Source organism: Dipteris shenzhenensis, chromosome 30 (assembly GCF_047967505.1).
Source record: "Dipteris shenzhenensis isolate YYH24624 ecotype China chromosome 30, Dip_SZ_1.0, whole genome shotgun sequence".
In the NCBI taxonomy this organism is placed as follows: Eukaryota; Viridiplantae; Streptophyta; class Polypodiopsida; order Gleicheniales; family Dipteridaceae; genus Dipteris; species Dipteris shenzhenensis.
The window spans coordinates 45,416,283-45,430,655 of NC_141625.1; the positions used below are offsets into that span (position 1 = coordinate 45,416,283).

A 14,373-nucleotide genomic window follows, 5' to 3' on the forward strand; every position below is an offset into this window, starting at 1 on the left:
TCCTTCAGCAAGGTCCCTGCCTTCAGGCTCCCACACCTGTGAGCCTCCTACTTGGGCTCTGATACCATGTTAGAAAATACTCGACAGAGGGTACACGCAGCGGAAATAATGCCCAGGAGCTCACAGAGTGTGCGGTGTGGGTGTGGAATCACAAACTTCTTTACTTATGTGCATTCAATAGGTGTGCAGACTCATCAATAGACAATGAACCAAACTAGATAGAGAAACCACCAAATAATATATTTCCGTCCACAACTATGGACACAATACAAGAGTGACAGATCCAGAGTCCCACCAATGGTGTGGTCCTCTGATCTTACCACAAAGTCCTTCTCCTATCTGCTGGCTATCTCTAGACTAGAGTCCGCGTGCTCCACCTCGAGCGTGAGTAGACTTTCCGTCTAGAATGATCTTCTCCACCTTGCTGTCTGGAAACCAGTCTAGGTGGGCAGCCTCCTGCAAGCTAAGTCTGCAGCACAAGGTACTTCTTTCTCCTCTTGACTGTAGGCCCAAAGGTAGCCCTGCTGCTGCTCCTTCTGCTGGTGGAATTGCTGCTCCAGATGATGATCAAATGAGGCCTGAATGGCCTCCTTATATAGGCCCCAAGGGCCTGGCCAGCCAACCGACCCAGCAGCCCTAGAAAGGGCCGACTGCTGGTCGGTTCAGCCACCTGCCCCTGGCCGACCAAAACAGACCCACAGCTCCCTATTTATGGGACTGTGGGCTGCCCTTTTGGGGCACTCATTACAAGGGCCCTTGGCCGAACTTTCAAGGGTAGATGCCCTATAAATACAGGGTCCAGCCCCCCCCCAAAACCTACTGCAGCCAGTGCACCTCCTGTCTAGATGCAATCTGTCCCAGACTGTCTTGCCTCTGCTCCGGGCTTGTTCCAGCTCTAGGGCTCCTGCCTGAGCTCCGTACGTGACCCTGAAACCAGCCGTACAGCAGGCATCTGTAATCCGTACAGATCTGCCATGCTTCCGCACTTTTTTGGCCCTCTGTCCTGCCCATAACAGTTCTAGATGTGCTGCCCACATGACAGCCATGATGCTGTCTATGTGGCAGCCCCTTTCTCTCTTGTTCTGTTGGGTACTGCCCTAGGTCTCCCTCCCCCATGCTCTCCTCATATGGGGGCTTACAGATGGGGAGGTGACCTTTCCAACACCCCCTCTCACCGACACATCTCAGCCCAATGCCAACACGTCGATGAAGATGCTCCAGTAACTCCTTGGTCGTAGTCCTCTGGAACCTTTCGGTGTCGAAATCTTTTCCTGGCTTTGCATCCAGTGGCTCCTGCTCCACCAGATCCGGTTCTGCTTCCGCACACCATCCTGGTACATAGGTCCATCTCTGGTAGCACCTCCTAGTAGCACCTCCTTCAGTCGCATTCCCGCCTCTGAACTTGAGCAACCCAGGCGTCACGATCTTCCAGTCGTCCCCCTCATAATGAGTGAACAACCTGGACTCTTCCAGGCACCATGCTCTGAGGGTCTGTTTCAATATTCAAGATAATCTGGACCATGAACTCTCGCTGAGTTCTCAAGCAGGTACTCTTCTGGCTTCAGTACTCTTTGTCCACCACCTTCTAGCAATCTGTGTCCGAGATTTGAAGAAGCACCAATACTCCCTCTTCTGCCTTCGAAGAAGGCCAATTCCTTCCAATCTCTTATCACCTGAGACAAATGAAGAGCAGAATCTCCCCACAGCATGCTATAAAGGCTCAAATGCAGAATATCAAATACATACCAGACTATTGTACTGCCTGAATGTTCACTCTGAAAGCAAACCCTGTATCTCAATGAGGCACCCGCCAAGATCCTGTGTAATCCTGTACTGTCCCCTTCTGAAGTCCAGCATTCATCTGACCATGAGACCCCAGGGCTTTCCATGGAATCCACCCTCGTGTCAGTATCAACAGCTACACACCTGGAAGGTACCAAGCGCTCCATATTGTCCTTCACCTTCACAAAGGCATCTGACTCCTCGTCGACCCACATCTCTATCCTTACTGTGACTTCTGGATCAACATACTTTACCTCGGTAACACTCGGTGATGTCACCGGGAACAATTCTTCGACTACCACATTAGCTTTGGCCTTTCCCTCTGAATCTGAGTCAGAATCCTTTTTGTTTTTCAGATCCGCCTTTTTCTTTCTGCAGTCCTTTGCAAAATGTCCGGGCGTATCACAATAGAAACACTTCTTCTTGTGCTTCCTCTTCGAAGTCCCCTCATCGTCAGAGTTATCTTTATTGGACTTGCCACCGTTAGGCTTGCCCTTTCCTTTACCAGCGGAATCCTTTACCAACATCGCCTTGTCGTCTTTGTCCTCGTTGTAGAGCTTCTCCCGAGCTTCCTCCTGTAGCAATAATGGACAACTCATCAAATGTCAGAGGTTTGGTCCTCTGTCCTGCTGTCACAGCCGTAACAAAGCTCTTGAAACTCCGAGGCAATCTCCTCAGTACCATCAAGGCCAGATGGCATGAGCCTGTCTTCTGACCAATTGCTACCAGCTGATCCCACACCACCTTGACCTTCGTCAAATGGCTATGTACCGTATCGCCTTCTTCCATATCAAGATTGTAGAGTTGATGTTGAAGAAGCACGATCCGGAGGTATTATCTGTCTCGTACAGATCCTTCAGGGTGGCCCACGCCTCCACTGACGTCTCGGCCAGCTGGATATGCGGAAGAACAGAGTCCGCCGTAGTCCCTATGATTATTGCCAGGGCATGGGCATCTCTTTCTTCCCAAGCTTCAAGCTCCTCTCTGTCTACTGCCATGAGTACCTTCCCTTTACTGTCCACCAAGTCTTCCGGCTTCGACTCCTCTCCCGTGGTCAGCTTCCACAACTTCCGAGCCACTAAATGACTCCGGATCTTCACTTTCCAGATCGGGTAATTAGTCCCGTCCAGGTTCCCAGACTCTCCAAAGTTAGGGATAGTGAAAGAGAGAAGACTGGAGGAGGAGGAAGGGATAGTAGGGGCTGAAGAGGCTGTAGATGGCGACATCTCTGCTGTATATACCACACAACAAAGTCAACCAAACTCAAATTCAGTAAACCAGAACTCTGAACTCACCTGACTGAACCTGAGTCACCCTCCTTCTCGCAAGGGCACAATCCTCCAGTCGTGGAAGTCGATTCCCTAGAGCTTCTGAATCAGGGTCGTCCTTCAGCAAGGTCCCTGCCTTCAGGCTCCCACACCTGTGAGCCTCCTACTTGGGCTCTGATACCATGTTAGAAAATACCCGACAGAGGGTACACGCAGCGGAAATAATGCCCAGGAGCTCACACAGTGTGCGGTGTGGGTGTGGAATCACAAACTTCTTTACTTATGTGCATTCAATAGGTGTGCAGAGTCATCAATAGACAATGAACCAAACTAGATAGAGAAACCACCAAATAATATATTTCCGTCCACAACTATGGACACAATACAAGAGTGACAGATCTAGAGTCCCACCAATGGTGTGGTCCTCTGATCTTACCACAAAGTCCTTCTCCTATCTGCTGGCTATCTCTAGACTAGAGTCCGCGTGCTCCACCTTGAGCGTGAGTAGACTTTCCGTCTAGAATGATCTTCTCCACCTTGCTGTCTGGAAACCAGTCTAGGTGGGCAGCCTCCTGCAAGCTAAGTCTGCAGCACAAGGTACTTCTTTCTCCTCCTGACTGTAGGCCCAAAGGTAGCCCTGCTGCTGCTCCTTCTGCTGTTGGAATTGCTGCTCCAGATGATGATCAAATGAGGCCTGAATGGCCTCCTTATATAGGCCCCAAGGGCCTGGCCAGCCAACCGACCCAGCAGCCCTAGAAAGGGCCGACTGCTGGTCGGTTCAGCCACCTGCCCCTGGCCGACCAAAACCGACCCACAGCTCCCTATTTATGGGACTGTGGGCTGCCCTTTTGGGGCACTCATTACAAGGGCCCTTGGCCGAACTTTCAAGGGTAGATGCCCTATAAATACAGGGTGCAGCCCCCCCCCCAAAACCTACTGCAGCCAGTGCGCCTCCTGTCTAGATCCATCGCAATCTATCCCAGACTGTCTTGCCTCTGCTCCGGGCTTGTTCCAGCTCTAGGGCTCCTGCCTGAGCTCCGTACGTGACCCTGAAACCAGCCGTACAGCAGGCATCTGTAATCCGTACAGATCTGCCATGCTTCCGCACTTTTCTGGCCCTCTGTCCTGCCCATAACAGTTCTAGATGTGCTGCCCACATGACAGCCATGATGCTGTCTATGTGGCAGCCCCTTTCTCTCTTTTTCTGTTGGGTAATGCCCTAGGTCTCCCTCCCCCATGCTCTCCTCATATGGGGGCTTACAGATGGGGAGGTGACCTTTCCAACACCATGGTGATTGGCCCTGGAGAGAGAAGCTCGAATATAGGCAAGGAGAAATGGATAACAAAATCCTGTGTAATGAGCACGAAAATGTTGATGGAGAGGCTCGGAAGAAGGGTCGTTCACCCAAATAGGGTTGTGGAAAGCCCCTAAAAGAGGATGGAATTCTAAGTCACCTAGGACAGGGCGAGCATCCGGTTCCACCCTCGGCTACCTTGGTCGCCATCTAGCAGGATATCATCTACACCCTGTGCTCCACCTAGGAGCATGGGACCCCGAGCTCTAGGGCGACTGTCGCGAGGCGCACACATTTCTGTAAGGCTTGCCCTGCAAGAGTTTTCTACATATTCGCTTTGCAAGGGATTTGTTGGTTGTATAGTCCCCCCACTTGGCCGTTAGCCCTGTACCAGAGATTCCCTAGGCAGTAAGGTGGGTTTCTTTGGAACAGGCTGGTTTTGTTCTTTCAGCCTTTAACGGTTTTTCCATACTCAGCACCTTCAGGGCTGCTGTTTTGTATAAAGTTTTGCGAGCACTTATAGAAGGTTCCTTTCTTTGAACCAAACTAACTAAACCTAACTGACTAAACGTAACCTAATCTAACCCAATCTACTAACCTAACTCAATCCACTAACTAAACCTAACCAAACTAGCCAAACCTAACTTTCCCAACTAACCTTGACTAGTAAACCTTAGGAAAGAAGAAGGTCTAAGGTTTTTTTGGCAAGGTAAATGGTGACAGCGCGGTGTGGTGCGGCGACAGCAAGTGTGGCGGCCATGGCGTGGTTGGCTAAGGGAAGCAAGGACGGCAGGGGAACTGGAGCAACGATGGTATTCGGGAGAGTTGGAGCAGCGATGACAGGATGGCGGGGGAGTTGGAGCAGTGCGACGACTAGGGGGTTGGAGCAGGGACGACCAGGGGGTTGGATTGCTGGAAGTAGGGAACGACGGGGAAGCTGGAGCAGAGTTGAGGCTCAAACTTGCAATACAGGCTGTTGGGCAACTACGTAATCCGGCACCTCGTTGATGGTGCACAAGGATTCGTTGATGGTGCACGTCCGTGCTGTTTGTTGCTGGTGTCCTAGATTTCGTTGGTGGCGCATGTTTGTTCGCTGGTAGCCCACGCTTGTTTCCTTGACGTAGCTTGGCTGATGAGGGGCTAGTAGTTCTCCTTAGCCTGAAGCGCTTGCAAACTACGATTGATAGCAAGACTCAGCGAGGGTCAGGTGCTAAGAGCTTGGGCTCTGATACCAATGTAGTGAAGCGGTAGGGACAGATTTGGAGAAAGGGGGATAGAGGAGCAGAAGAGAGAGAGAGAAAGGGGAAGAAGGAGAGGAAAGGGTAGGAGAGAGAATGAGGTAGGAAAGAGAGGGAGAGACGGAGAGGGAGTAGGGAAGAGAGAGAGAGAGAGAGTGAGTGAGCGTAGGTAGGAAGGAGGAAGGGAGAGTAGATAGGATTAGATGTCACATCAAAAAGTACAGAGTAGGGGGTGGATGGAGACTTATATAGTCCCTCCACATATTCCACCCAAAGGGCCTCTAACTTGGCCTCTTTTTCCCCTTCATTACATGAATGAATTCAGAACATCCACAGATAATGTAGAGATTACTACAGCTGATGGTAGAGTTAACTTGCTGAGAGCATCTGCAACTACATTGCGTAGTCTTGGAATGTACTCAATGGTTATGCGAAAGTTGGCTAGAAACTAAACCGAGCATGCTTGTCGAGCGTTCACGACTAGCTGAGTAATGATATAGTTTAGAGAGTGATGGTTTGTGTTTACCACCGAGTCGGCTCCCATGAGATAATGTTTCCAAGAGCGATAAGCTTGTATAATGGCAAGAAACTCCTTATCATAAACCGGGTATCGGGTTTGGATATTGGAATGTTTATGGCTGTCAAAAGCAATAACTCTGCCTTCTTGCATCAAGACTGCTCCTGTAGCAATGTTGGAAGCGTCGGTCATGACCTCAAACGGAATGTTTGGGTCAGCAATAGCCATAACAGGTGTGGTAGTGAGTGCTTGCTTGAGTTGTCGAAAACTATACTCCGTTTTGGGAAGCCACTGACAAACTGCTGTGCTTTTCAATAATTCAGACAAAGGAGTTGCAATCCCGGAAAACTGATAGACCTTTGTATGGTAGAAGTTTGCCAATTTGAGAAAATAGCGGACATCATGAACATTCTTAGGAGTAGGCTAGTTTCGGATTACCTCGACCTTCTTGGGATCCACAGAGATGCCTTGAGATGAAATAACATGTCCCAAATATTCGAGTTGGGTTTTGAAGAACTCACTTTTCTCAACGTTGATGTAGAGAGAATTTGCATGGAGAACTTCAAAAACTTGGTGAAGATGTTGTTTGTGCTCATGTAAGGATTTACTGAAAACGATGATGTCATCGAGGTAAACGATGACAAACTTATTGAGGAAAGGCCTGAAGGTGTCGTTCATTGGTGTCATGAATGTGGCCGGGGCATTGTTTAACCCAAAAGGCATGACCAAACATTCATAGTGTCCATACTTTGTACGAAAAGCTGTCTTATACTCATCGCCCACCGTTTTAAAACACCCCAAGGTTAATTTAAAAACGTTCAAAATGTTTTAATACAATGTTTTAAAACTAACATTTAATACCGTCGCAAGTCCCTGAGAGGACCCCATGTCCTTTAATGATTTTGAGGAAACAAACTTAGAAGTCCAAGAGTGTAACAGAGGGTTACTTTTTACTTAGGCTAAAAGTTAGTAGAAAGGCCTTTATTGGCTTGTAAGTGTTTTCTTATTTTTTTTAGGGGATAGCATAAGTTGCCACGTGGCATCCTAGGAGGTAATCCCATAAGCAATACTGCTTTGTACTACCCTGGGCCATACCTATATAAGGGCTCTAGTTGTACTTGGCAAGAGAATTCATGACTTGTACTTCATTACTGAAATAGAATACACAGCAAGAGTTCCAACACTCAGCTGAATTCTAAAAAGGATTGATTTCCTCCTGTCCTTGTGCAGCCCCTCACAAGTCTTTGTTGCAGGTCCAGCCCATGACCTTCTACCCCTACTTTTTTCCTAAAACATAAGGTACTACTCTATTCTAACCTTCCTGCATATTCTACCAAGTTTGGGTGTGTTTACTATCAGTTAGGAGCAGTCCTGTTGCATTGGTATTAGAGCACTTTTCGTGGGAATTGGTGGGAAATTTTTTGTCCAATCACTTTGAAATTTGGAGCATCTACTCTTGAGCCTAGAGCCTACCTCTCTGCAAAAATTCAGCACCAGAAGTGCTCTCTGTTGTGAGCTGCCACATGGCAGGCTCTGAGAAACCCTAATTTTCGAAATGCTCATAATTTGGGGCTTCTTACATCAGTGGAAAGCCCTTGCTTCCCTGATTATTTCTATGCATGAGATTCCTAAAAGGAAGGAGGATTGAGTCAACATTGACGTTTTTTTTCTCTTTGGCGCAAGAAAGTGAAGAAAGCAACGATCTGCTGTCTTCCTGCACCAAATTAGGGCATTCTTGGCTTGTTTTGTTCGCCCTAACCTCATAAGGCTGCTCCCTAAGTCTGGTGGTGATCTAAGACTATTTGGAGGAGCTATGAGCAAATTTGACTGGCTGGAACAGAAGAAATGCTGCGAAATTTCAGATTTATAACTCCATTTTGGGTCAGCCTTAGTGCATATGGTCGCCCAGCTCCATGGATGCAGCTGATAAAGTTTGATAGTGATCTGATTTTTTGTTACTGAGAAACTCGAAATTCAGTTGCAATAGCTAGCGCAGGACAGTTATTTGCCAAATGTTCTAGCAATTTCTTGTAATCCAGGTGCAATGTTACGATTTTCTACTTCTGATTGGCTCTATGGTTCATTCTTAGCATAAGGATCGCCTCATCAAGTGGGAAATTTCAAGTTTTTTCTCAAAAATTTAACCTTCGAAATTAGGGCAAAACTAGCATTTGGGGCTTTTGGTATTGGTTTTTTATCAGGGCTTAAGACAGTGCATTTACTCTTGATTCGAGTCATTAAAGATGCCTGTAAAGAGGTCTATAGGTCAAGCTAGTAAGCAGACAATGGGTATCCTTGATCCCATCTTAGAGAAGGAAGCAATTAATGATCAGATTGTAGTTTCTGAACCCAATGATCCTCATGTTGGCAATGTTCAAGGGGATTTGGCAGCAACTCCTCAAGTACAAACATCCCTTAACCAAGAGCAGATCATAAAGAATTGTGTGGACCCAATGCTACAGATATTCAAGGAGCTAACTAATGAGATTAAGACCAATAATCAGAGGATTGACCAAAGGATGCAGAACATGTCTGCCACTTTTAATAAAAGGTTGGACCAGTTCAAGAGAAGCCAAATTTATGATAGGAAGAGACTTGTGGATCCCCAAATTGATGGAGACTCAAGTTCAGATGATGATGATGATCATCCTATACATGTAACTGAACCGGTTGGTTTTATGGCTTCTACCCAAGTGGTAACGCCCTTGGATCTCATAGTAGGTTGGGCAAACACAAAGAAAATGCTCCTCTGTCTCAACCGCCCGCGTGCAAACCCGCTGCTCTCTAGGTATACGGTGTACCTGCTGCTCTCCTTGCCTCTATCCTCAACTGATGGGACAAAACCCGCATCTAACCAGTGGCAATCCTCAATGCATGTGAGACTTCTCTGTCCTTGAGATACTACGGTCTGATGATGAATCCCTCCTTTGATACTCTCAAGAAGTGGTCTCGGTAGTCCGGGATGTATGAAGCTGGAGGAGGTCTAACCGTATGATACGGTTAATCTCGTCTCGTGGGATCGACTGAGGAGGGGCATCCATGTTGTACTGAAAAGGGGGGAAGCTTGTCCATCTGGATACCTTGCTTGGCAAATAAATAAATGTGTATATATATATATATATATATATATATATATAGAGAGAGAGAGAGAGAGAGAGAGAGAGAGGGGGGGGGGGGGGGCGGGGGGAGGAGAGCTCCTTATGCAAAAAAGCTAGTTGTGTATAGAAAGTTATAATTTGATGTGAGGAAGCTCGGTGTGTCTGCAGAATTTGGTGGATTCAACCTGCATATATTGTCCTAAATAGTTTCTGATGGGTTCTTTTGGCAGCAGGCAAGGCCTGTATCTGAAGCAGCTGCTTTGTATGAGCTTCTATTATCCAATTTTCCAACAGCGGTAAGCCCCATTTGTGAGCAACATTGCATTGTTTTTTGTTTATGCAATCTCATGTTGTGGGGTGTCCATTTTGAAAGAACAAGTTTACATTGTTGTGGCCGCCCAAGTATCACGATTTCTCAATTATTGAAATATAGGCTGTTTGAGGTTTTGATTGAGAAAATATGCATCTAATTGCACATGATGAGGGTTCAATTAAGAAAAGGACATATTGAGCAAGAAAGCACAAATATAAGCCCTGTCTTACTTTTTCTTTGTGTGAAAAGATCTGTTCATGAAGAGGTGATTCTGTTGCCGGAAGTTTTGTGCATTTAAGATGAGTAGACAGGACAGCCTTGCCTGGTCGTGTGGATGTACTTCATTAATCTACAATGGTTATGTTCATTACAGGTCTATTGAGGTCATGAATCATGAAGCCTTAAGATTTTCTTTGTGCAAAAGAATGCTAGGGAGGAATGCTAAAGAAGCAATGTGGCTGTGTATGTCTTTGCAAAAATTTCAGATTGTATGTCATAACATTGTTCCATTTGTGATATCATTGATTGCCCATTGATTGCCGTGTGTGTGAGAGAAAAGAGAGAGAAAGAAAGGAAGAAAGAAAAAGGTTAATAAACTTTGTAGAAGACCAAAAAGCATATGAGACCAAGAAGAACCGAAACCAACACGAGAGTACACGCCCAGGGGGTAGCTAGAGTTGTCTATCACTCCTCCTATGAGCTACTGCAAAAAATAGGAATAGAGTCCAAGTATTGGACCGTGTCATGCCTTGTGTCCTGCATCATATGTCTTGTCAGTCATGAATAGCCTGAGCTCTGTGTGAGCTCGACTGGGATCTTGCGGGAGTCATGGCATCTTTGGAACATATCTGAGATCTACTGCTGGCATCTGCAACTCTTCTCTGCAGTGGTACTCGAGGTGGTGTGTGACAGCTTGACGTCGAGATGTGGCAAGGACAATACCTTGAATGAAAAAGGAAAAAGAGGTTATATTATCAACCTTTTTAAAACGTTTACTAGGGGTATGTTCTGTATCCATCTCAAAAAACCACCTCCAAGGACTCAAGAAGGTGGCGGCATGATCTGTCAAGTTCCAAGTAAGAAGAAAAGCATGTTGGGTATCCTAAGCCCCTCCTCAGCCAGCTTAGCTGAGAGTATGGTGCAACTACAAGTCTTGCTGCATCAACTTGGCAAGTTGTCCATTTACCTCCTGGATCTGCTTCACTATATCGTTTCTTTCCTGTCCAGCCATTGAAGAAAAAGCTTCAGCATTCACATAGACATTATGAAAGTGAAAGTCATTTCTGCCCAACCAAATGAATGATAAGGCATAAGCTCTCGTAGTTTTCCATCAGTCCCTTTTAATGTTGTAGACCTCTCCTAGATCACCGTGCACCTCCTACAGACTTCCGTGTCTGCTCTAGTAGAGTCTCCTGCTCCCCCCCTGTTGATCCTCCTGTGCACTACAATGTGGCTCTTCCACAGCATGTAGATCTTCCTCTGTGCGTGCTCCTGGACTGTACAAAGACTCCTGCAGAATGATCGCTTGGAGTGCCCATAATGGGGCCTTTATATAGGGAACTAGGCCCTTTGATCTGGCTCGCCAGATTAGCCAATCTAACCCTAAATGGGCCAACTGAACGTGCTGCCAGCCGAACTGGTCCGGCCCTTTGCCAACATGGTCTGGAGTCTATTTTTTGAAGGTCTTCAAATACAAGCAAAGTCAAAAGGCTCATGTCACTCATGAAGAGAAGGTGGAGGAATAACTTCCTTGACACACCTTTGTCTCGTGTGTGTGCATGCACGCGTATGTGTGTGCATGTGTGTTGCATGTAAGCTTTTGAAGAAAGCTTTAGATGTGCAGCCCTTGTCTAAAATAAGCTTCTCTCTCTACCCGGCTTGCCACTTTTGCAAAACTTTCTATGATTGTTCAATTCAAGCTGATGCTCGAAGGGTCGAAGCAAAGGTCACACTAGGGTCCTTGCCGAGTGCTATACTAAGCTAAACAGCTCAAGAGCTCAAACAAAACTCAAATACAAAGTGAAAGCTGAGACTCAAAAGCCGAAACCCGGCACCGTGGTGGCTTTCCGGTGGGCTGCGAGGATATCCTGGATCTATGTCTTTTGAGCTGTCTCGCACTATGGCGGAGGACATGGTCTCCTTGATCTATGGATCCGATGGGTTATGTCAAGAGTGATGCCTCATCTCTGTCTGTCCCCTCTGAGGAGAGCTGAATAGGTCGTACCTCTTTCGTTTTTAGTGTAGTGAGTGGTCTTTGCGTCCCTTGCTCGGAAGCATCGTGTCGACTCTCTCTATTGATCCATACTGCCCTGATATCAGCTAGCTCCTCCTCCTCCACCCCATTGTGTCCTGGAGTTGACTCAAAGGCATAAAACCCTATGACATGTCTCTGTCCTTGGTCTGCCTCATTAACTTGTGGTGCGGTCACCTCCTGCTGCTGGTCTCTGATTTGTTGCAATAGTGTCTCTTTGTGTCGTCGCATATTAATCAGATAGAGCCCAATGCAGACCTGGTCATGGAAGTGGATCAATTGTGAGAGAGAGAGAGAGAGAGAGAGAGAGAGAGAGAGAGAGAGAGAGAAAACTAGTAAGAACGTTAAGGTTTTTTTTAAATTGTTCACATATGATACAACATTCAAAATAAGATAATCAAGATTTTGTTATGATTTGGAAATTAGGAAAATAAGAGAAATAAAAATAAGTTTTAGATGTGAGTATTGCTAGCTTCTACAAGTATGTGTGAAATTTTGATATTCGTCAATAGAACATGATGTTGTGAATAATCGTAGTACAAACAAAGGCTTACTTGAGAAAGAGTGGGACATGGGAAAAGGTGACCCCCATCTCATGCCTACTTTAATAGTTATATTTACCAGCTGGCAATCACTAATAGTGATCCCTTAGATCTAGTAAAAAAGAAAATATTATGAACTTGCTATGTAGTGAGTACTTGTTGGGCTAGCTTGTGTGCTAGTTGTAGTACCTTGTTGCAGTGTTACAAGTCTTTTTTAAAGTAGCTTCCTAGCTTTTTGGTTGGCAGTGTAGACCATTCTATGGGCTATCCATAGGTGCCACTCATTCCTTGGTAAGTTGCTTGTAGGCCTAGTTATGGGCAGTTAGGACATATGGTACAGTTTGTACATGTACCAGTTAGTAAACTAGGTACTACTAGGATACCCTATCCTAGGGTGTTGTTATATTGGGTGTACTTTGCTTTTGTCGTATTAGCGGACATGCAAACTCACCTTGTGAAGTTTTCGTCCAAGTTGCGGCCTGCTGGTATTGCGATAATTCTTTCTATCTTAAATGGTGCGTTGCCCTATAAGCTAGATTTAGATAATTCTTTCTATCTTAAATGGTGCGTTGCCCTATAAGCTAGATTTAGATTTAGATGCTCGTTTGGGAGAGACTAAAATGAAATCATTTAGACTTCACAAGCAGTTGTAGCTTGAATGAAGAGATTTGGACTACTTTTTGATTAGCCTTCTCCTTTAGTGCTAGCCTTTGTCATGGTTGAGTTTGCCCTTCACCTTTGGAGTGCCGACAGAAACTTAGTACGAAGACTTTGTATAAATGGATGCTCAAGTATGTGTGGGTGTGTGGATTTGTATGTGTGAGAGCATACTTTTATACTATGTGTATAAATGGATGCTCAAGTATGTGTGGGTGTGTGGATTTGTATGTGTGAGAGCATACTTTTATACTATGGTCTACACCCACTATTGGGCGCTGATGACGTCAGTGGGGATGTCATAGTAGCTAGTCCCTGCTATGCGTGATGGAGTTTATGGTTTTCAATCTTATGAGTGACTATCGTGAGATTGAAACTGCACTATGTTGTGTTTTTAGAGGATGAGTTTGGGAATGTTCTTGGATTCATCTAGGTCAATGCTTTTGCCGTATTAGCGGACATGCAAATTTCACCTTGTGAAGTTTTTGTCCAAGTTGCGGCTTGTTGGTATTGCGATAATTCATTCTATCTTAAATGGTGCGTTGCCCTGTCAGCTAGATTTAGATTTAGATTTAGATTTAGATGCTCGTTTGGGAGAGACTAAAATGAAATCGTTTAGACTTCACAAGCAGTTGTAGCTTGAATGAAGAGATTTGGACTACTTTTTGATTAGCGTTCTCCTTTAGTGCTAGCCTTCGTTATGGCTGAGTTTGCCCTTCACCTCCGGAGTGCCGACAGAAACTCAGTACGAAGACTTTGTATAAATGGATGCTCAAGTATGTGTGGGTGTGGATTTGTATGTGTGAGAGCATACTTTTATACTATGGTCTACACCCACTGTTGGGTGCTGATGACATCAGTGGGGATGTCATAGTAGCTAGTCCTTGCTATGCATGATGGAGTTTATGGTTTTCAATCTTATGAGTGACTATCGTGAGATTGAAATTGCACTATGTTGTGTTTTTAGAGGATGAGTTTGGGAATGTTCCTGGATTCATCTAGGTATATGCTTCTGCCGTATTAGCAGACTGCTGGTATTGCAATAATTCCAAGTTGCGGCCTGCTGGTATTGCAATAATTCTTTCTAGCTTAAATGGTGCGTTGCCCTATTAGCTAGATTAAGATTTAGATTTAGATGCTTGTTTGGGAGGGACTAAAATGAAATTGTTTAGACTTCACATGCAGTTGTAGCTCGAATGAAGAGATTTGGACTACTTTTTGATTAGCCTTCTCCTTTAGTGCTAGCCTTCGTCATGGCTGAGTTTGCCCTTCACCTCCGGAGTGCCGACAGAAACTCAGTTCGAAGACCTTGTATAAATGGATGCTGAAGTATGTGTGGGTGTGTGGATTTGTATGTGTGGGAGCATACTTTTATACTATGGTCTACACCCACTGTTGGGCGCTGACGACGT

General features: G+C 45.7%; 1 protein-coding gene across 2 annotated transcripts in view; it reads left to right on the plus strand.

The window, feature by feature from the left end:
* CSTF77 (Tetratricopeptide repeat (TPR)-like superfamily protein) overlaps nt 1-14,373 on the plus strand; it is a 149,980-nt gene that overhangs the window by 17,029 nt on the left and 118,578 nt on the right. For both annotated transcript variants that reach the window (XM_087401663.1, XM_087401664.1), the window contains exon 3: nt 9,432-9,494. In XM_087401663.1, coding sequence (XP_087257789.1) covers nt 9,432-9,494 — 63 coding nt within the window. The remainder of the gene's footprint in view (nt 1-9,431; nt 9,495-14,373) is intronic.